We start from the raw sequence: 22520 nt of genomic DNA, 5'->3' as shown, positions 1-22520 counted from the left end.
AGAGTTTGAGCCCTCCCCTCCCCTCCCAGGGTCTCATTGTGCTGGGCACACAGGGGCATCCTGCTAGTGTCAGAGCTGCTGCCTCCCAGACACCACCCTGGGCTGGTGCTGCCCTGGGCCGTGTCGCCGTTGTCAGCAACCTGACTCCTGGGGTGGTTTCATCATCCTGTCCTCCTGTCTTGCAGATGAAAACTGCGACTCCACTTTACAAAGAGAAAGTGGCGTGGCCAGCTCCTGCACCCCATAGCTTGTCCACAGCCTGCAGTCCCCGCCCAGCACATGTTGCCTTCAAATGGGATGATAGTGGCCCACAGACCTCTAGTGTTCTTTGAAAACCAGTATCAAAAAAGTACAAAATGTCTTTGCGTTTGACTTCTCTATTTTCTGTATATTTGCTTAATAATTCATGTGACACATATTTATTGATTGCCTACCATGTGCTGGGCACACCTGCCTCATGCATTTTCTGATGGGAAGTTTCTGAGAGCTTGATTGTCCCTGTAGGCACATTTAATGAAAGAGAGTTAACATTAAGGACATTCTCTCTCTCTCTCTCTCCCTCTTCCTCCCTCCCTCCCTCCCTCTCTTTCTCTCCCTCTCCTCTCCCTCCCCCCCACTCTCATCTGTTAATGACATCTGGCGTCAGAGGAATAGCAGAATTTTGCTATTGTAAACCTGAATTCAAGCAGATGGAAAGACCAAAGATTGAATTGGCTAATAATTTCATTATACATTTTAATAATATTTTCTAAACATTTTGACTTTGTGCGAACGTCGAGGCTTAATTTGACACCCATCCATTGTTGTAGCAATTGCCCACCTGTAGCTCATGGATCTGAGCAGATGCGTTTTAAAGGAAATTGGGGATCTTGCACTGGGTAGATGCACACCTGTCTACGCAGCATCTACAATGACCCTATGGGCAGCCCGGGGCTGCCGGGAGCTCTCGCCCCACTCTTCACCTGTTAATGACAGATATGATACAGATTTGCTTGTTCGTAGGAGGTGAGCCCTGGAGATGTCCCCATCGAAGGGGAGGGGAAGATACAGAGGTGGGTACTTGCAGTGCAGTGTTATGGGGCTGATGGGAGCTTCCCTCAGGTCGCGGCCGGCAGGAGTGGGTGGAGATCTCAGCCCATTCCCGGAGAGGGCCCAGGCCCAGGGCGCAGCATGTGGCGTGCTGTCCTCGGCATGGGACCCAGAAGGCAGACTACGAGCGTGGCCAGATTGATGTCTTAGAAAGCCACGCTGGCCACAGTGTGACAAGTGGGTTTGCAAAGACACAAGCGCCCCTGGGGACGCTGGTGGGTTGAGGAGCCACTGCATGAGCAGCTCTAAGTCAGGAACCAGGAGGGCCTGAGCGAATGGAGCACGCAGGAAAAAAGCGTTGAGGGACCACGAGGGCTTGAACAAAGGGAGCGGCATGGGAAGAAAGTGCAAAGGCGACCACTCATCACCGAGAATCTGCAGGGTTCAGACAGGGGTGGCCTCTGAGCGCTTGTCCCTTCCCCTCTCCTTCCCAATCCTCTCTTCCCCATCCTCTCTTCCCCCATCTCTCCCTCCTGCCCCTCCCCCATGTCCTTCCCTACTTAATTTCTGTCGAAACAGAGGGTTAAACTTAGTAGTCTCCTTGTTCTTGTCCCTCCCTTCAGCCCCCGTGTGTGAGTGGGCACCCCCAGGCACTCCTCCTAGAGTGCTGGAGGGCTGTGGGTGGCCTCTGAGTAGCCCGCAGCCCTGCTGACCAGCTCCTCCCACTCTGAGACCGGGCAGGTTTATCATAAGGAGCCCAGGGCCAGAGAAATTACCATGAAGACACCTAGGATTGTGTCCCAAGGCACTGGCTGGGCACGAGGTCCTGTCCCTGCTATGGACAGGGCAACCTGTTATGGGGGAGGTGGCCCAGGGTGGTCAGCCGTCCTGCTTCCGGTGGGGGTTCACATTCTGGTGCTGGGCCGCACCGGATGAGCTAATGGGTTAGGTACCCTTTTTTCTTTTCTTCTTTTTCCTTTTTCCTTTTTTTTTTTGAGGCAGAGTCTCACTTTGTCACCAGGCTGGAATACAGTGGCACAATCTCGGCTCACTGTGATCTCTGCCTCCTGGGTTCAGGAGCTCCCCCTGCCTCAACCTCCCGAGTAGCTGGGACTACAGTTGCGCACCAACACGCCTGACTAATTTTTTTGTATTTTAGTAGAGACGGGGTTTCACCATGTTGGCCAGAATGGTCTCAATCTCCTGACCTCGTGATCCGCCCACCTCGGCCTCCCAAAGTGCTGGGATTACAGGCGTGAGCCACCGCGCCCGGCCGGATACCCTTTTTTTCTTTAGGAAATCTCTTTTCTTAAACCCTATTTATCATTCTTCTTCTTGTTATGACTACGAAAACCCCTTCTTGTGTGGCTGCTCTGTGTTAGCTACTGTATAGCAAGCTGCCCTCACTACCTGCCACCAAGCCTGGGGCTGCGTATCCCATGAGAGGCCGGGAAACCTGATCAGACACAGGCAGGTCCCTGCCTTTCTCCCACCAGTCCCTGCCCCGGGTGACCTTGGTCATGGCCACCTTCTCTCTCTGCTTCTCTGTTCTCATCACAAAGTGGGGACCGCAAGGCCTTCTGCCTCCCCAGAGCTGCACAGGGCGAGTCCCTGCTCCTGCGGTGCACTCAGGGGAAGCACTCTCCCTGTGTCCCTCCCTGTCATGCATACGCCAAGTTGGAGGGCCTCTGCTGTCTTCGTGCATTTATCCTTATTCTATCCCAGGATCAAAGTTTCCACAAAGGACTCCTCATGCTCACATATCTCTTAAGCCCTTTCTTCCACATTTCCTAGGCTTTCTTGCCCACATTAGCCTGCTGGTTTTAAGGAGACTCCTTCCCCCCAGCCCCTCAACCCAGACCTCTCCTGCTTGATAAGAGCATGCTTGTTTGTAATGTCTGTGTGGTTTCCCTGGAGGACAGGGACATTTCTTCCTGGTACAGGCAGCATCTGGCCCAGAGAGCCGGACTTATTTGCTATACAGCAATGCTTTTTTGGATGAAACCTACCCTTCCTTTCAGCTCCTTGGAACCCTCTTCTTTTAAGCTTCTTCTTACCCTCCAGCTACCAGTACTGGACTGTTTTACGGAACTTGGGGAACCTTAGCATAGCCAACTCTCTGTGAACTCTGTTAATAGCAGATCATAGCCTTTACCACATGATCTAGAAATCTTCTATATTTGACTCTGGGGTAGGACTAATGATGTCACATTGTTGAGGACTGGAGCCTAGGGTCGGAGGCTGGCCCTGCCCCTTCCAGCATCCAGAAGGGGAGGCCATGTGACCTGAGGGCCACGCCCTCAGCTGTGCAGCTGGTGTGACAAAATCTGCTGCAGACCGTTGCTGTCAGGATGAGTTCTAAGAATCATCAGCCTTTCTGATCACCTATGGGTGAGCAGAAGCATTTTCCTTACCCCAAATCTGCAAAGCAGGTAGTATCTACCCCTTTCAAAAAAATTAATAAATTTTAGAAGTTCAGTAACTCACCAGAGATTGTGCAACTAGAAGGATAGTCGGGATCCCAAAACTTGTTATTTTCCCGTTGACTGCTTCAACTGAGGTCACACCTGCAAGGTGCAGACATAGCTCCTGGCCCTGGAAGGCATCAGCAAATGTGAATCCCCCTTGCCCGTTTCCTGCTGGGAGACCTCGTGCCACGCTGCGACCCGACCTCAGGTGAGGTCCTCCTCACTCATCCTTCAGAATGGACCTCACTGTCTGCTCCTCAGAGCCTTCTCTGCCATCAGCCACCCTTCCATCTCGCCCTGGCTGCAACAGCCCCTTCCCTTGGGCTCCTGTGACACCCACTACTTTATTCTCATTAGTTACAGTCTTTAAGTAGTACGGAAAATGAGTTTTTTCTGCAGGTTTTCTCCCTTGCCAGATTGTGCCGTCTTGAGGTCAGGTGGAATCCAGTTCATCCAACAGCTGTTACTGAGGAGCTACCATGTGCCAGAGGTTGGACTGAACACCAGGGCACACCAGATGCTCAAAATCAGATGTGGACCCTGCTCTGATAGTGTGTATTCTCTTTTGCTTGCCCAGGTACCTATAGCTAGCACATAGGTATGAAAACTGTTTGTTTTTTGTTTTGTTTTATTTTTTGAGATAGAGTTACACTCTTGTCACCCAGGCTGGAGTGCAATGGTGTGATCTTGGTTCACTGCAACCTCTGCCTCCTGGGTAGCTGGGACTACAGGCACCTGCCACCATGCCTGGCTCATTTTTGTATTTTTAGTAGAGATGGGGTTTCACCATTTTGGCCAGGCTGGTCTCAAACTCCTAACCTTGGGTAATCTGCCCACTTCGGCCTCCCAAAGTCCTGGGATTATAGGTATGAGCCACCGTGCCCAGCCTAAAATGATTTGTTGAATGAATAGTTTTCATTTCAATGACACAGCAAACAGAATGGCTACCAGCTCAGTTGCGCTATGCCTAGTGCCATGATGAATGTGTGAAAGGAGCTGCAACTCACAAGATGCAACTCACAAGTCTGCAGCACAGCTTGGCTCCTTTTCCAGAGGCAGCCCTGCACAGACCGTCTGTGGTGGAAGCAGGGGAGGGGCACGCCTTGGGCAAGCCTAGGGTCAACTCACCCTTTCATTATCCTTGTTTTTGTTGCAAATCACCGTTTGGAGAGCATTTCAGGGATTGGTGCGAGGCTTGCTGAGGTATCAGAATCCAGCTGTGTGAGTTGGAGTAGGAAGAATTGGGTGCAACAGTTTGATCCCCATGGAGGCGAATGACCTGGGTTGTCTGGGCAATCTCTTCCCACCAGGCTGATAAGCATCCGCCTCCTCCATTCTGTCTGGAGGAGCATTTTTAACCAATTGGGCTACTTTGAGAGTGAGGCACAGGCTGGAGAAGCCCAAGGCCAACGGCTTTAGATACCCAGTGTAGGGGATGGGAGTGGAATATCTGTGAAATGCAGAGGCCAAATGAACAGATATGACTTGGAGAATGGAGGGATGTGGACAGTGTAACCATGACCTCGGTACAGGGGGCCTCGTGTCCTCGAACAGCTGCCTTCCCAGGCACAGGGAGCCCAAGCACAGCTTGGGTCTCAGGCTGTGCATTGCCGAGGGGTGTTGAGTCTTGCAGAGAACTGTCACCCTCTGCAAAGTGAAGAGGCTCCACAGTAGCGTCAGTTTTTGTCAGTTTTATTTGGGCTTCACAAGCAGGACAGCGTAAGGATTTTAGGCACAGTGGCCCTGTTTGGGTGATCCCACCTAGAATACAGTCACACTGGGCTTTGTTCTCCATTTTCAAGACTGCCTTCTTTCCAGTATGGAGGAGTTGCCTTCAGCTGACCTGTCCTCCCTTTCAGGACAGAGGCGGGACTCAAGCACTTGACCTGGGCTGTGTGGGCCCACCCTTCAGCCTCTCACAGTGGCTTCTGGCCTATTCTCAGACATGCTTCCTAATGGAGCTCCGTCATATCTCCTGAAAAAAATTAAATGTCTTTAAACAAGATTCTTTAAAAACATAGCACACTGTGTTTTTCTAATCGTTGTTTGGAGAAATAGTTTTCTCTAAATGAATTTTACTATAAATGGCTCTTGCCATCAGTACAGCTGATTCCTTGATCATTTTAAGTAAAATGCAGGGTTGCATTTTGTATCTGCCTTGAGGGAATTTGGCTTTTATAGCTGTTTGTAATAACGTGGTTCTGAGGCCTTTAATCTCCCGTAGCAGGGAAGCCCTGCCAGCCACAGAGAGACGTCCTGCCTTGCCAGCCAACAAGGCCGTCACATCGCCCTGGCTGTTTGGCCTTCGATGGGCTGGGGGGTAAGGTGGGAAAGGCACAGATTTGATTGCTACCTCCCCCAAATCCAAATCTGGTGGCCTTGCACACCTTGGAATGACTTCGAAAGTAGTCGGGGTTTGACACATAGGCAACACAGACTTCAGATCTGGATCACGAGAGTGGGGAAGGGCCTTTCCCAGCATTCACGGCACCATTTCCATCTTCGTGTGTGTGCATGCATATGTGTGTGAACATGCACATGGATCGACGTGCCCTGTGTTTGTGTGATCAGGTACATGTTGGACATATACACACTGTATTTTTATCGTGATGATTATTGTGCGCATGCGTAGCTTATGTAATCGAATCATAAAATTACAGAGCTTAAGTAACAGCTAAAACCCATATGGCACTTACTAGATGCCAGGTACCGTTCTGGGCAATTTATATAGATTTATTCCCTTGACTTTCACAACAACTCTCTGAAGTAGTTTTATCCACATTGCACAGATGAGAAAACAGGGAGGCCCAGCGAGGTCACCTCGCTTGTTGTAGGTCACCCAGCTGGTCCGTGGCAGAGCGGGAGGCACGGGCAACTGCTGCCCCCAGTGCTGTGTGCTCAGCTCCATCTAGGAAGAGCACGAGAGCCTCTGGCTTCTGCCATGGCCTCGCATTATCCCCACTTACCAGAGGAAGCCTATGGAGATGGCAGCATTCCTGGGTCTCACCACTGATTGGTACCCATCGCCCCATGCAGAACTCTGTCCATTTCACCCGCTCTCCATTGTGGGACTCTGGAATAGTCTCACCCAAGCAAGATTTGCAGCAGTGAGCCAATTGCAGACCTCTCCTCTTGGCAGCACACCCCACTGCGTGACGTCTTCTGTCCAGTTGGGTCTCTGACACCAGGGAGCTCAGCCGAGATGCTGGGGGCACTTACTGAAATGAGAGCAGCAAGAGCATCAGCATTCTGAAAGTTCATGATGCAAATTAGAAAACAAAGTCATGGCAAAGAGGCTCATTAATCATTTAAAGCAGTCTTTCCATTAGTGTAATTTCTATTTATGACAATTCGCTAATTTATTTGATCTGCAGTGGGGCTGGGCTGAGCCCCTGCACCTGTAGTCATTCACTCCCGAGCTTGTGCATGGGATGCAAACAGCCTATTTTCCAGCAGGGAGAGATGACCCGTCTGAAGGCACCCCCACCCCAGAGCACCCACTTCATGATGCTCAACCCAAATCGAGTGTGAAAACCTTCACACCAAATTCTCCATGACAGAGCTCAAGCTTTTGCTCTGTAGACTTTGGATACTCACCAAATGTTCTGAGCATAGCACTTACTTTTTTTTTTGAGAGATCAGGCTCACACACCTCAGGTCTACAGGTTCCGAAGAGAACCTCACAGATTCCCATCTGGCTTCACGTTCCCCAGGAGCAGAGTGAACCGAGCAATCATTTTTTCCTAAAATGCCAAACCAGGTCATGGCAGACTTCAGTCACATAAATATAGACAGGATCTCAAAGCTGCCCCATGATTTCAAATGGTCTTTGACTGCGGTACATTACCAAATATTTTACTGCTAATGGCCTCGCAGAAAATGACAGGGAAGGTGTTTTATTAACCTTGTGCATTTGCTTTGCATCTGGCTGGGTTTTTCAAAGATTTGGAAGTGAACACTCATAGTTCCCAAGACATGGAGATTAACTGAGATGGCATGCGTGAAAACGTTTGTAAACCAAAAGGCTCTGTACAAATATTGATTAAATAATGTGATAAATAAGGAAGACTGACTACTGATAATAAGTAGGATATAATACTTGCCCAGGAGGCTGGGCTTCGTAAACATAGGGAGGCCCCCACCTTGGTCTCTGAATCCCCAGCACCTAACACAGCAAGGACAGGACGGGTGCTCTGCAGGGTGCAGCGGCAGCAGCCAGGGAGGACAGAAGGGTTGGTTTCCAGGGTGGGGACATCCCAGGTAAGGCAATGTTTGAGCTCTAGAAGATAGGGGTGTTCACCAGAACGACAAGGGTAAGGGTGCTCCAGGTAGAGGGGAAGCCAAGCAAAGACAGCAAACAGCCCCATCTCTGGAAGCGAAGACCCAGACGCACACGGGCTCGGTCTAAAAGGGGAAAGGGCAACAGGAAAAGCAAGCTGTACGGGAGCTTGTGGATTGTGCTGGGGTGTTGGGACTTTGTCCTGAAAGCAGTGGGTCGCCCTGAAGGGTTTTGACCCAGCGAGCGACGGGATCACCTTCACTGTGAGGAGGACGGATGGCTCTGATCAAATGGTGGAATGAAGTCTTCCTTTCCACCTGCTCCTGGCCTGGCCTTGTATGTCTAGAACACGTTTGGTTCTGTGGGGTTGTGCTCCCTGCCTTTGGAAATTAGGCACAAGAGTCTCCAAATGTACATATAGGGCAGTACAGGTCTGTTTCTGCTTTCTCTCCTGGCCTCCTGCCCTCAGCCCTGCCCTTGGTGAGGCCTTTAAAGGGTGTCGAGTTGGAATGAAGGAAGCCAGCAAGGGACAGGATTCTTGCTGGTGTATAGGTTGCCTGACTTGTGAAACTCATTTCTGCTCTAAAGGGTTACAGTGGAAAACCAGAGCAGTGACCCTTCTCTGAACCCTGCAGTTTGCAGAGAAGGAAGATAGGATGGGGCCTCTCTCTTGTGGGTAATTATGGAAGTATCCAGTATAGCTCAGGGCACAGTTGACCATTGAACAACACAGGTGTGAACTACGTGGGTCCACTTAAGTATAGATTTTCTTCCACCTCTGCCACCCCAGAGATAGCAAGACCAGTGCCTCCTCGTCCTCCCCTTCCACCTACGCAACATGAAGATAAGGATGAAGGCCTTTATGATGGTCCACTTTCACTTCATGAATAGGAAATGTGTCCTCTTCCTCATGATTTTCTTAATGTTTTCTTTTCTCTAGCTTACTTTATTGTAAGAATATAGTATGTAATACATACAACATGCAAAATATGTGTTAATGGACTGTTTATGTTATCTGTAAGACTTGGGGTCAGTAGTAGGCTATTAGTAGTTAAGTTTTGATACAGTCAAAAATTACATGTGGATTTTCGACTGTGTAGGCGGTAGGCACCCCTGACCCCATGCTGTTCAAGGGTCAACTAAATATCCTTTTTTGTTTGTTTCTATTTTTTTAAATTTTTTTTTTTGAGACGGAATTTTATTCTTGTTGCCCAGGCTGGAGTGTAATGGCGCGATCTTGGCTCACTGCAGTCTCTGCCTCCTGGGTTCAAGCAATTCTTCTGCCTCAGCCTCCCAAGTAGCTGAGATGACAGGCGCTCACCACCATGCCTGGCTAATTTTTGTATTTTTAGTGGAGACAGGGTTTCACCACGTTGGCCAGGCTGATCTTGAACTCCTGACCTCGGGTGATCCACCCACCTCGGCCTCCCAAAGTGCTGGGATTACAGGCGTGAGCCACTGCACCTGGTCTGTTTCTGTTTTTTCAATGTGTGTTTTTTTCTCTTCAAGCCAGATTTTTTAACTTACGGAAGGGATTGAGTTCTCATACTGTTGGAGAGAGCAGGGTATGACATATGCAACTTTTGTAAACCTCAGTTTCCCCTTTGCAGAAGAGCCACATCCTCTGCATCTTGCATGTGGTGGGCATGAGGCTCGAATGTGGCTCTGAGTTGAGCATGCTGTGTAATCTTTGTGGGCTGAACACACACATAAGACCACTACTCCGAGGAAGCATGGCTTCCTCCAGTGCCAGCTACAGAGTAGGTGCTCAGTAAATGTTCCTGGACACAAGCTTGTGTGGGTGGACATTCGTTGATAAACTGGCCTTGCATAGGTGGTAGCTGAAAGCTACCATCAGGTTCCTTCTGCATCATCCCTGGAAAAAAAATTCATTCATTCAGTTGACTTGTACTTCCTGCCAACTCTGTGGAAATGAATTAGGGACTCGGAGACAGTAAACTACTCTCTTATCCTCAGGATGCTCACCGGTTTCTAGTTTGGGAAATCAGCCATGGCCACAAGTATCTGGAGCCCAGGGTGGCTGGCGCTACAGTGGGAGTGAGGCATAGGGCCCAGGGCCAAGGGGCAGCCTACCAAGTGCTGTGCTGGGGCTCCCTGCCTGCCAGATTTGGGGCTCCTCTTCCTGGGCAAGTCACCACCCCTTGCCCCTCTTCTAGGAGGAGCCCCACTTGCGCAGGCCACTGACTCCTAGAGTTACGCATCACCATCTCACTGGCAGGGGATGAGCTGACACCGTTATTGGCCTAAGCCAATAATGCAGAGCACATCTGTGTTCCCACTGCCTTATGTCCTCCCCTGGAAAACTTTATGTGTGACCCCACAGGAGAAAAAGGCTTTCCGAGTCCAAGGGGCTCTTGACCTCTTCAAGGGGCCAACACAAGTGCCTCTAAGGTTCCACAGCACCCAAAAGTCTCTGTGCCTTTAGTGCTACTTTGAAGGTGAGCTCCTGACCCCGTCACTCTGGCATGCCGTGGACTTCAGACTGGTTGCGCTGGAAACATGGATTCGTGAGAGGAGTCTGGACAGGGAAGGGGGCACTGCTCTTGGAGCAGCAGACCCCAAATTTGAATCCCTACTGGGGTGAGTTTGAATCTACCCGCTTCTGGCTGTGTGGCTTTGGGAGCATTACCTAATATCCCCAAGGAGGCTTCCTAAACCTGAAGTTGTTGTGAGGACTAAGTGGGATGATCTGTAGGTAACTGACACATCACAGGTGCTCAGTGAAAAGCAGCAGGCATTTATGGAGCCTGTATCGTGTGGCGGTGACCAGGGCACTGTCCCTTCCTCTCCCAGGGCTTGGAACCACAAGCAGTCCTCTGAATTCTTTCTTTAGTGGATTGGATTGCATGTTTTCTGTTCTTCGAAGTAATATTTTCCCATGGGAAGGCCCAGAAGCTAAGCAGTTGGGAAGGTGGGGCTGCCTCCTCATTGACCTTGCTGGTTTGAGCAGGGATGGCAGAGGAAGGTTAAACTGAGCAGAGATAGCCCCAGCCCCTGGACCTCATGGCTCACTGCCTCCACAGGTGTTTGACCAGCAGGGCATGTGAGCAAACTGTAATGGACTCCAAGTAACTCAGCCGCATCTCTGAGGCAGAAAGTGGCAAGCTTGGAGGACACTGTGAGAGGAATTTGTATTTCCTTGCAAGGGCGTTAGAAACTGCCTGTGGGCAGCTCCAGATATGAGAACATGAGCTGGGCTGGGACGTGGGTTTTCTTAGCGCTCAGGCACATAGGGATGTCAGTCATTAAACAGTAGGCATGGGTTAGCGGACTTCTGTGAAGCCTGGGTTGGCCCCAGCAGTGATTTCACAGTTCTGCTGCCAGTGTCTTCATCTCTGTCTCCTGAGAGGCGGGGACAGAATGGTGGGGGTAAAAACCTGTTGACGGTTTGGAAACTTCATCCCCAAGTGACTAGGAAGAGCCTTGATGGGAGGCAGCTGTTTCAGCACCATGGAGAGCTCTCTGCTGGGCACCCCTTGGGCTGGAAAAACACTGGCCAGGCTGGGTGTGGACACTGACCCAACCGCTGGCCAACTGCGGGGCTCTGGTACAACCTGGCCCTGTGGACGGCAGGATCTTTGTCCAGTGGGACTCATGGCTCCTAGTTTCCAGGTTTACTGTGAGGAATCAATACAATATATCAAATAATCCCTGAAAGCCAGAGAGCAGAGTGTGGGCTCAGGGGTCAGCCTGCCTGGGTTCAAGCCTAGTCCCTGTCACTTGCTAGCAGCATTGGCTTTCTTCTTCTTTCCATGAGCCTCAGTTTTCTAGAAAAATCTTTGAAATGAAAATAACACTACCTATCTCATACCCACCATATTCTGAAGTCTTAGCTTGAAAGTAGTATTGCAGTGAGAAGATGCGGGTTGGACACTTACCCAGGGCGTCCCTCCAAGCAAGCACCTTGGAAATGTTCTCTATGGTGGCAATAATGATAGGAACTACTATTGTCATCATCATTATGGATTGACCTCTTACTCCAAATGCCAGGGTCCATGTATTTAAGAGACAGTAGCCACCCCCATCACTGCCACCATCGCCACTGTATGTTGTAGTATTACACTGTGGCTGTAGTTGCTGCTGACCCTTCAGCCAGCCTTGCCATTCTTGTGCACAGGCTGAGATGCAAGACTGTTTGGGTGGCTTACAGGGCTGAAAGGAAGTCGGATATGCATGCAGGTAATTAGCTTTATTAGCTCAGCTGTATAATTTTATGGCTTACGTCCGAAAGCAAATTAATATAGAAATATGCTATTGGAACGGCTTCCAAAGCTCCAGCACCATTTGGCAACTTGGTAATTACTCACAGGCGGACTTGCTCCCCGGACTAATCACTGCAGAGCTTCTCAGCCTGGCCGGGCCTGTTAGGCATGGTCTCTGCTCTGCAGGCATGGGGCTGCTGCCTGCCTCCAAAGCCTGATGTGAGACTTTTTAATGAGAGTAATATGCCATAGTCTAGGTCTTAATTTCATGAAAGTGAAAATAAACTCCAAAGAGAATCAGGAGGGAAAACAGAAAGAAAGAAAAACAAATATGTGTGTTTTGAGCCCAAATGTGTCAGTGACTTGCCTCCGTCCCTAGAGCCTCTCAGTTCTGACCGGGGTGAGGCCACACTGGAGCGCGGCTGTGTCCCAGCGTCCCAGGCCTGTAGCGAACTGTCAGCATTTAGTTTTGTTCATGGTGTTACCAAGGGCACATTATTGTTTACTTTTGTTATACTAATTTTTGTATTACTTTAAGTAAGTGCACATGGTTCAAAATTGTTTTAAAAAATAGACATTCCCATCTGCCCTGTTTCCTCCCCACCTCCCAGAGTGCCCACTTTTGTTTGTTTCTTATAGAAACTTACAAAATTTATTTCTGAAATAATACGTACATGCAAACACACCCTTTTTACCCCAATTTTTTTTTACACAAAAGGTATACATTTTGCATCTTGCTTTTTTCACTTACTGCATATATTGGGAAACTTTTCGTATTATTTCATAGACAATGTTCTCTCTCCTCTTTCCTGCTGCAGAATATTACCGCAGAGCGGGAGCATGCCTGTGTGCCCCCGCCTTGTCAATAGGGATGCTTTTCCACTTCCATATTGTCGCCAGTCTGGCAGACGGGCTCTTGAGGAGGTCCTTTTCCTCTGGAGATGTCGTTTTGCAGCAAAGAGCCTGGCCTCTGGAGTTAAAGCGGCTCCAGGGGTGGCCGTTCTGTCCCTGAGTAGCCCGGGACACATTGTTGAGCCCTCCGCTTTCTGGTTCTTTCCCTGAGTGAGAGTGGCAGCTGTCCTGGCCCCACCTGGTTGAAGGGAACGTGCACAGCACTTGCTGTAGTGCTCACCACAGCTCAGGCATGTCCTGACGTGTCTTCCCTTCCCCCTTCCACTCTGGGACCCGATTGGACGACTCTGAGATTGAGAATGGGCCAGTGGGAACGTTTTCTTCACTGAGAATTGGTCACTGCTCTGAGCATGACTTCGTGTGCCTGTAAGCCATGTGGGCCATGCGATGACAGCTGAACACCAAAACCAGAAACAGTGAAACTGAGCTCATCTTGCCAGCACGACACACACGTTTCCACTCTCCCCTGCCTTTGATTGGAGTGAGTCACAGCATGGCTCGCAGGGGTCTGGTCAGGAGCAGAGGAAGGGAGATCTGATGTCTTTTTTACTGAAGAGGAAGTTGCTCTGTTCTGTGGTGGCTGCAAGGGAAAGAGAAGCGGCAGCCCCTCTTCCTTCCGCTGCAGGCACTCTAGTTCCCGGGGTCCAGTCCCCTCACACTCTGCAGGGCATGGCGTTTCCTAGGAGGGGTGGCATGCTCGGGGCCCCACAGCAGTGGGGCTGAGCCCAGGCCGATGGTGGGGTGGGGGCTTGGGGCAAACTGACTCAGCAGAGCTGACCCCTCCTGGAAAGGACAGCATCCCCCAGGATCACCCAGTCGTGTGCACAGTGACCAGTGGTCTTGTCGGGGGTTGGCATTGGTCCACTCCTGGGCTTCTGCCCTCGGGGAGCAAAACAGCTTTGTACACTGCTTGGTGAGGGTCTTGTTGGTGCAGGGACTTGACTGGTAGAAAGTGCAGGGGACTGCCCTGAGTCAGCCTGAGACCTTCTAGAAGCTTACCCTAAATCAAAATTAATTGCCCGAAACCTCTAAGAATTCTCATAAAGGGCACTGGCTGTGTTTTCCCGCTGGCAGTGTCACAGTACGCAGGGCTGGTGTGGCCGATGGAGTAACAGGGATTGAGGAGGCAGCCGCAGGGTGGCTCTGGGCAGGGATGCGGGTACCAAGCAGTTGCCACAGAAGAATCCACAGGACTGGTCGGAGTTATCTGGGAGCAGGCTTGCATCTGCCCGGTGCCCCTGTGGGCAGGGAGGAGTTCCACTCTGTGAGCATCACGTGGTGCTAAGCGACATCCCAGGCCGGGGCTAGCATCCTGCCTATCACTCAAAGCCAGTGAGTTGTTTGACCTTCCCGAGGCTCGGTCCCCTCACATGTTAGACAGTACTGGCTGTGTGTGCCAGCTGTGTGCCGAGGGACAGCATCAGTTACCTCCTGGTGTGCCAGGGTAGATCATCAGGGAGCCACTCTCTTCCTCATGCTGAAGACGAGTTGTGGGTGCACTGCCGGTGAAGGGCGGCTTTTGATGAAAACCATCCTTTTCTTTATGGCTACGTTCATATGGACTTGCCATGCGTGCTTTCTTTACATTGTTTAGTCCATGTTTATGGAGCTACTTTGGGTCCCAGGAGTTGCATGAGACATGAGAGCTTCACAGAAAGGTGCTCACAGTGCCTCAAGGGAAAGAGACATGCAAGTGCCAACTGCAGCGTTTTTGGATCAGGCTTGAAAGAGCATTGTGCAGACCGCCAGGGCAGGGTGGCCATGTGGCTGTGTTCAGTTGGCTTCCCTGAGGGGTACGGTTGTGCTGGGTCTGAAAGAGAGGAGTTGACCAGGCAGAAGAAGGGAAGGGACGTTCCAGGAAGAGCTGGGCACAGAGCCTGGAAAGGAGAGAGCAGGGTGCGTCCAGGTCTGCAGCACGCGGTGAGGATGTGGATCTCCACGTCCACTATGAAAACAGACGTGGAAATGGACAGTTAGCATGGAGTCCCTGGAGCTCCACAGGAGAGGAATCTCCCCAAGGCTGTGGGGCACAGAGGAAGGAGCCCCTCGCCGGGGCTACGAGAAACGCGGCACATCTCCGGTTTGTAAACCCTTGGAGGGCAGAGTGAGTTACTCTTTAACTCCCACAGGGTCTGTAGAATCAGTAAGGTTGAAAGCCTTCCCCTCTATCTTTTCATCCTCCTGATCACCTGCAGAATGGGCACTGGGGACTCCCTCTGTCCAGAGGAGGTGCCATCGTGGACTGAGGCTGTGAACACTGCACCCAGGTGCGGCTTCCACAGCTGGTAGGCGACTGCCCGCGCCAGTGATGGTGCGGCTTCCACAGTGGAGGGACGCCCGCGCCGTGGTGCGGCTTCCACAGTGGAGGGACGCCCGCGCCTTGATGCGCTCCTATAGTGGAGGAGTGCCCAAGCTGCTATGCGCTTCTGCAGTGGAGGAAAGCCAGAGTGGTTTCGGAGCAGGTGTGGGTCAGGCTGGGACAACCTTAGGAGCCCTAGAATTGAGCAGTTTTGGAATACACTGTACCGTTTCCAAGAAAATAAACTGTGGGTGTCTGTCCCAAACCTGTGGTGCGTGTTACCCGTGACCGGGAGATGTCATCATCGTAATGCATGCAGGGCCAGGGCCAGCCCTCTGGCCTGTTCTTCGTCTTCCTCTGTCTCCACATTTTCTCCTGCATCTCTTCTCTCCTAGTGGGGCCCTAGGGCCTCTGCCTCTGAGATTCTTGAGGACAGACAGTCCTGAGAGCTAGACCGTCATCAGTTCATCTGCAGCAGGTTCTCCTTCACCTCCTCTCCAGAGAGAGGCAGCCGGAGTCTCAGGGCCACCGTGGGGCTTCCCTCCCTGTGCCCTGACCTTCTCCTGGGAGGGTCCTGGTGTGAACCATTGTGATGTCCCTTGGGTACTACATGGGGAGGGAGGGCCCCACGCTGGGGTGGGGGCCAAGCAGCACAGCAGTGCAGGAGACTTCCCTGGCCGGGAAGGAGCAGGGCCCCGAAGCTTCTTAGCAGCCTTCCTTTGTGCAGGGCTCAGGGGGCTGCGCCTCATGTGCTCGTGGCGGCCTGTATATGGATATGTGCCCATTCACACTGGCGTGCACGCACATATTCACACAGAAACATGACATTGGGGCCTGGTATTGTTGCCCAGTTTCTGTAACTTGGAGGCCGTTGGCAGTGGCTGAGAATGCAGCCTCTGGGGTCAGAGTGGGCCGCTGTGTGGCATGTGGCCTTGGCCAGGTTCTTGACCTTTTTGTGCCTCTCTTTCCTTCTCTGCAAATTAGATAATGCCTACCTTGTAATGCCATGATGAACGTTATATCACTGAGCACGTGTAAGCTGCTAGAGCGGGCCCTGCCTGCAGCACGCACCCTGGAGATGGGAGCTCTTGGCTGTTGGTCTGCCCACCCCCACAAGTGTGCAGATCCATGGGGTTATGGTGGGCTCTGCAGTTTTTGCCTGCTCTCTAAAAAGCCCTTGAACCCCGAGTTTGATGATGCCTCATGCATTCAGGGAGCCCCAGGAGGGAGCAGGGCGGAGCCAGTCCCACCTGGCCCGTGGCCACCAGACTAGGAGCTCCAGGGGGTGCAGCATGTGCCGCTGAGCTGGGTTCAGGGCCCTGCATCCAGCACAAGGCCCAGCCTGAGCGTATGAGCAGGTGCATGGGGAAGCATAGGCATGGGAACCACACAGCCCTGGGATCGCATCCTAGCTCCAGCCCTCACCCAGCAAGACTGCAGGGAGGGTGAAGTGCAGGCCCCTGGACTGAGCACCTGCCCCTTCACCACTGGCCAGGTGTCCCTGGGCCTCTCCGACGTGCCAGGCACGTGCTGCGCTTCCTCCCCTTCCTTCAGAAAAGTTCTTTAATCTTGGCTGATGAGATTCCCTTACTTTCACATTCCTCACCTTGACAAGTAATTTAATATGGTGCCTTGAGCATTAAAATGGGGATATTCAAATCTGTGGGTTCAAAGGAAGAAAAACAATTCACTCATTATCCATGGAAATGAAACCCTGCAATGCCCTGCTCATAAAGACACAGACCTTCCCAGCCCATCAGCTCTTAATACTAAGCAACTCCTCTTAAGAAAATAAAATTTCTGGGAAACTGAGCGGGGGTTGCCATTTACTCAGGAACTTGGCTGTGGGCGGGGTAGGGGAATGGAGACCCCTTCGCCTCAGCCGTAGTGAAAGCAGGTGGCCTAACCACTGAGCTGAATAGTGGTCCCTTCTCGAGAGCCAGCACTCAGGCACAGACAGCCAGATATTTTCTAACCTCACTTGGGGCCTGAATCGCCTGAACTAGGTGCTGGGTTACGAGAACAAATGTTTCCAGGAGTGCTCAGTCCCTCAGGGAGACAAGCCTTCGCCTTCCCCTATTTGAAAACTGAGGAAACAGACCCGGCAGGGGCCCCTCACAACGGCCTTTGACCCCTCGTCGCCCAGCCAGGCCAGCCCTCGCTCCACCTGTGAACCTGCCACATATCTGGATCCTAAGGCCCTCCCAGGAGACGTCTGGGAACCTGGTTTCACCACGAGTCTGGGAGTGGACTGCCCTGGGCAGGCGGACGTGGTGTCCTTGGGCCCGGCTGTTTCTCCTGAGAAGGGTGCAGTGGAAGGGAGCAAGCTCAACCTCTGCAGACGTCCCTGGGCCTGGAACAGGGCACCTCCTTGGCCCTGATGGGGTGCTCTGAATGGACAGCCCTAATGCCCAGATGCCCATAGGGCCTGACCTCCCTGTTTTGACTTAGGGCTTGGGAAGGGACCACGCAGCTCATGCCTAAGGTCCCAAACACCCTGGACATCCAAAGCACCCACTGGGTTCCACCTATGCTGGCTTCTTGAGGGAGAGACAGATTTGCTTTTGCAAAAAGATAAGAGACCTGCAGGGCACTGCCTCCTTGAGGGGTGCCTCGCTGCTGCTGGCGCTCAAAATAGGCCTGGGGCTGCGGCCTCCATCCTCATCGTGGGAGATGCACGAAGGCAGGACCCCAATCCCCAGTTGTTGCTTCCTGTGCCTACTGCCCGAGAAGGGGCACCCCTCGCAGAGATGCAGCCTGACTGCCAAGGGAGAAAATGGCCATTGATGCAACATGAATGAACACACGGGGCGGCTGCATGCTTGACTGGGGGAAGCTGCCTGCAAAGTTGCTTAGGAAGGATGAGGGGGCCGCAGGGGGGCCGTCTTTGTCAAGAGCTTCCAGAGCTCCCGCCATGGCCGTCTTCTCAAATGCCCCTACCCTGTGAGATTTCTCAGTTCTCTGTCCCTGATTATGGCTTCCTCCGGGCTTCCTTAGCGTCGCTCTGCTTCCTAATTATAGCCTCCCTCCTAGGTCGGCATTTTAAGAAAATTTGCTGTCTTAACTACGCTTCAGTGTACAGCTCAGGAGTGTTAAATATTTTCAAATTATCATGCAGCCATTACCACCATCTGCTTCCAGAACTTTCTCACCTTCCCAAACTGAAACTGGGCACCCATGCAATGCTCCCTGCCATTCCTTGCCTCCCTGCCCCCGGTGCCCACCATCCATTCTGTCTCTGGATCTGCCCACTGTGGGTGCCTCAGGTCGGTGGAATCATAAGTGTTCGTCCTGTTGTACCTGTCTTGTTCCCCTTGGCATAATGTCCTCAAGGTTCATCCATGTTGTAACACGTTTTCAAAATTTCCTTTTCTTTAAAGGCCGAATAACATTCCGTTCTGCGGATAGATCACATTTTGTTGATTGGTTCCTCTATTGGCGGACTTTTGGCTGCTTCCACCCTTTGGCTATTGTGAATATCACTGCAGCGAACATGGGTTTGCAAACATCTGCCTGAGTCCCTGCTTTCAGTTCTTTGGGTATAAACCCCGAAGTGTGATTGCTGGAGGTCACCGTGTTCTGAAGGGCCGTCTGTTGGGTCACAGTCAGCTCCATAACCCCAAACCCTAGCTCAGGTAGCTACCTGTTAACTATTGAATAAATGAGGATTGTCACAGATCAAAAGAAGATAATTAAAAGTTCATTGCAGAGTATTTATCAGTAGCCATATCAATTCAACAGACATGGGCCGTGTGTGTAATGAGATGGAGAAAATTTCGTTTGGAGAATTCTTCTAAGGAGGGAATTATCTGTGCAGGAAACACTTTGATAAATTGCTTGCGGGAGAGTGAGATCCCCAAGGGAGTTGGAGGCAGCAGAAATGATGGCTGAATTCCTGGGGCAAGGAGAGAGGTTTCTGCATCTCCTCTGAGATGGAGGAGGAACAGGAGAGAGGAGAAGAATGGGGATGAGGCTGATGCTAACGGTGGGCGACACTTACTTAATGCTACCCACAGGCCAGGAGTATGATTCTGGGCACTCCTCGTGGCGGCCCTGTGAAGTTAGCACTGCTAGCATGCTCGTCTTACAGATGAAGAAAGTGAGGCCAGGGACTTTAAGTAAATTAACCAAAGCTCATCAGTGGCAGTGCCAGGATTCAAAGTTGGGCTGAGTCTCCAGAACCTGCCCTTTTGGGCACCAAGCTCCACGAAGAGAAAAGAGGGAGCAGAGCCAGTGAGAGCAGGAGCTGTTTACTCAGGGCCGGGGCACCTCTGCCGGCCTCAGAGCTTCAGCCACAAGTCCCAAGCCCTCAGATTCTCTACTGAGGGAAGACGGGATGAGTTAGACATTTGGGTTGCTGTGGAATGAAGCAAGCAGCATTTGTGGACTGGGGCCAGGAGCAAGAAGACCCTGAGCAGTGAAGCCTGAGAATGTGCAGAAGCCGTCAGCAGGCCCCGGGTGTCAGGTGCAGGAAGGTTTGCTGAGTGTCACAGCCACTGCGCTGTGCTGTGTGTGGAGGGGCTGCGGGCTGTGCTGCTGAATGAGGCGTGGCACCTGCACTTCCACCTGGGATGTTTGCTCATTTGGTGTTCATTTATTCATCAGGCAATATACTTTGAGCAACTGCAGTGAACCAAACACTGTTCTAGGCCCTAAGACCAGGTCTCTGCCTTCATGGAGCTCACAGGCTAGGGCTGAAGCCAAGAAACAGGAAGATGACCGCGTCTAGCGCAGGTTGTCAGGGGATGCATGCACGCCTTCTGGAGGGTTCCTGTAGGAGAAGCAAGGTCAGGTTGAGATGTAACGTCAGGAAGGAGAAGAGGGCAGGGAAAGACATTCCCAGGCAGAACGCACAGAGTGTGGGAGGGGAGGCTTAGAATTCAGAGAGAGCACACAGTATTTGGGGAGAATTGAAAGAAGTCCACAATCGCTAAAATAGGGCCGGGCGCTGTGGCTCATGCTTGTAATCCCAACACTCTGGGAAATGGGCAGATCACTTGAGGTCAGGAGTCTGAGACCAGCCTGGGTGAACATGGTAAAACCCCATCTCTACTAAAAATATACAAAAATTAGCTGGGCGTGGTGGCGGGTGCCTGTAATCCCAGCTACTCAAGAGGCTGAGGCAGGAGAATCACTTTAGCCTGGGAGGCGGAGGTTGTAGTGAGCCGAGATCGTGCCACAGCACTCAAGCCTGGGTGACGGAGTGAGATTCTATCTGAAAAAATAAATAAATAAATAAATAAATAAATAAAATAAAATAGGACACAGGAGTGGGCAGGGGTTCCTGAGCCCCCAGGCCAGCATGTTGCTGACCTTAGCCTGTACTGCTGCTGGTGGCTGTGGTGCTGTGGCCAGCTGGCTCTCTTGGGCAGCCTTCTTGTCTGGACAGCCCTCTCTGGCTAGTGCATTGGACCATTGATGAGGGGGATGTGCCCGTTCTGCTCAGCACCTCTGAGCCCGACTCCCCCACCAGCCAGCAGGAGAGACGCAGGGGCCTCCATTTCGTCCTGCTGTCTCTCGCTTGCAATGCTTAGCCTCTGCTCCATTCTACCTCAAACTGCAGGAGCTTTGTTCCCACAGGACTGTCCCCAGGGCTGGCCATTGCAAGTCTTAGGTTTCATGTTGCTGCCTTCACCAGAATGTGAACCTCTCAACTTCAGGGTGCGTGGCCCGCCCTTCCTTCATCCTCAAGGCCATGCCACCCACTGTGCATGGCGTGCTTCAGATGAACTGGATGTGTTTGTTGAATGGAATTAACATGAAAGGAAGAAGGAAGGTGGGGTGTTTTTTCCACTTTTATAATCACTAGAGAATGTCAGAAACTAAAAATTTACCCTTTTATTGCAACTTAAATATGGTGGCTTTAACTTATGTAGGAAAAGGGAAACAGGTTTACAGATCTGTTTTGCGAATCACATTGGCTGTTTAATACTAGCGCAAGGGAGGTTTCTGTTTTCTACATTTTTAGACCTAATTATTTCATCCACTGATACTTGCTGAGAGACTTTATGGCTTCCTCGATTATGAGCTCTCTTAAGTGAGCTCGTTCTTAATAATATGTGTAATTACATCAAGACGGATAACAGGACCGACGTGAAACCAGCATGAAACTGACGTGCGTCAAGGAACTCGCGAGTTGTATTCAACAGTGAACCAGTTTGCATGTTTTATTAAGGAAAAATAACCTTCCATTTCTCTTTATTTTCCCCAGCAAGAATAGTTATTGGATTAAAATTATCCCAGTGGATTTCCCTTTCTTACATAATAGTAGTTTAATTTACTAGATTTGAGGGGTAGAAGGAGAAGCACTTGCTGTTGTATATGCCCCTAATGTCCACATACCCAGGGTGATGTCATAGTGGTTGGTTAGACAGTCCCTTCAGAAGAGGGGAGACATCTGCTCTAGGAGGTTTCCCATCTGAGGGTCTCTGTCTAGAGACTTCTAGATGTTCTCCTGTCTCTGGGCTCAGCAGGAGCTGCGTTTTCCTTGACCAAGACTCACCCGTCCCTGAAGCGCAGTGGCGAGGCGAGTGTGGAAGGACTCCTGAACCAGCTCGTCCTGGAGCACCTGCAGCTGGCGCCTCTGCAGTGGGGTGAGTACCTGCCAGCCGCCCATTGATTCTGGGTGGATGTGCTTCTTTTCTCCAAATGCACAATCAAGGTCTTGGGGGGTGTGGCCGGGCACCCCAGATGTGGGTGGGTGCTGAAGGTCATCACGGGAAACCTTGGGGGAAAAAGACGGGTTCCCCATGCTGCGCCGGCACCTCTGCGTGGGGGCATCTTTGTTCACCTGGGCGGGCAGCTCAGCACTCAGGTGACAGTGCAGACATGAGAAGGGCTCAGTGCCCGTCAAAACAGGTGCAGCAGGCGGATCTCGGCCTCCGTCTTGACTTGCACTTGCTGTAGAGTGGGCTGCCTTCTGAAATGGCAGTTGACTGTGTGTGGCTGAGCGTGTGCTCTGCAACTGTTTCCAGAACTGAGAGTGGCTTGGGATGGCAGAAGAGAACAGGGTGTGGTGAACCCCTTGTTTTCACCCCACTCACCACGATGATGCGTGGACAGCTTTTCATGCTGTTTGTGCGGAAAAGTGTTTGTTTTGTAAATGCCTCAACTCAGTGTTGTGTTCAACCCCAAGAGAACTCCATTACTAGACACTTAGCACAGTTTATTTGACGGCTTCTTCTTGTTGCACCTGAGAACTTCCACCCTACACTGTGCCTTTCTAAATTGAACTCAAAAATATTTTGCTGAGAAACGAGCTTAGTATTTCTATTGAAGTGAGAATCTTTATTCTCTGGAAATTATTTAAT

At 51.3% G+C, this 22520-nt stretch overlaps 1 protein-coding gene across 5 annotated transcripts in view; it reads left to right on the top strand.

Moving 5' to 3' along the window:
• Window positions 1-22520, top strand: part of TRAPPC9 (trafficking protein particle complex 9) — a 713063-nt gene that overhangs the window by 540818 nt on the left and 149725 nt on the right. For all 5 annotated transcript variants that reach the window (XM_017962346.3, XM_017962349.3, XM_017962347.3 and 2 more), the window contains one exon: window positions 21713-21803. In XM_017962346.3, the coding sequence (XP_017817835.2) occupies window positions 21713-21803 (91 nt within the window). The remainder of the gene's footprint in view (window positions 1-21712; window positions 21804-22520) is intronic.

This window comes from Papio anubis, chromosome 8 (genome assembly GCF_008728515.1).
Source record: "Papio anubis isolate 15944 chromosome 8, Panubis1.0, whole genome shotgun sequence".
NCBI lineage: Eukaryota > Metazoa > Chordata > Mammalia > Primates > Cercopithecidae > Papio > Papio anubis.
The sequence above is the reverse complement of the archived record's forward strand: the minus strand, read 5'-3'. Positions and strand labels throughout refer to the sequence as shown.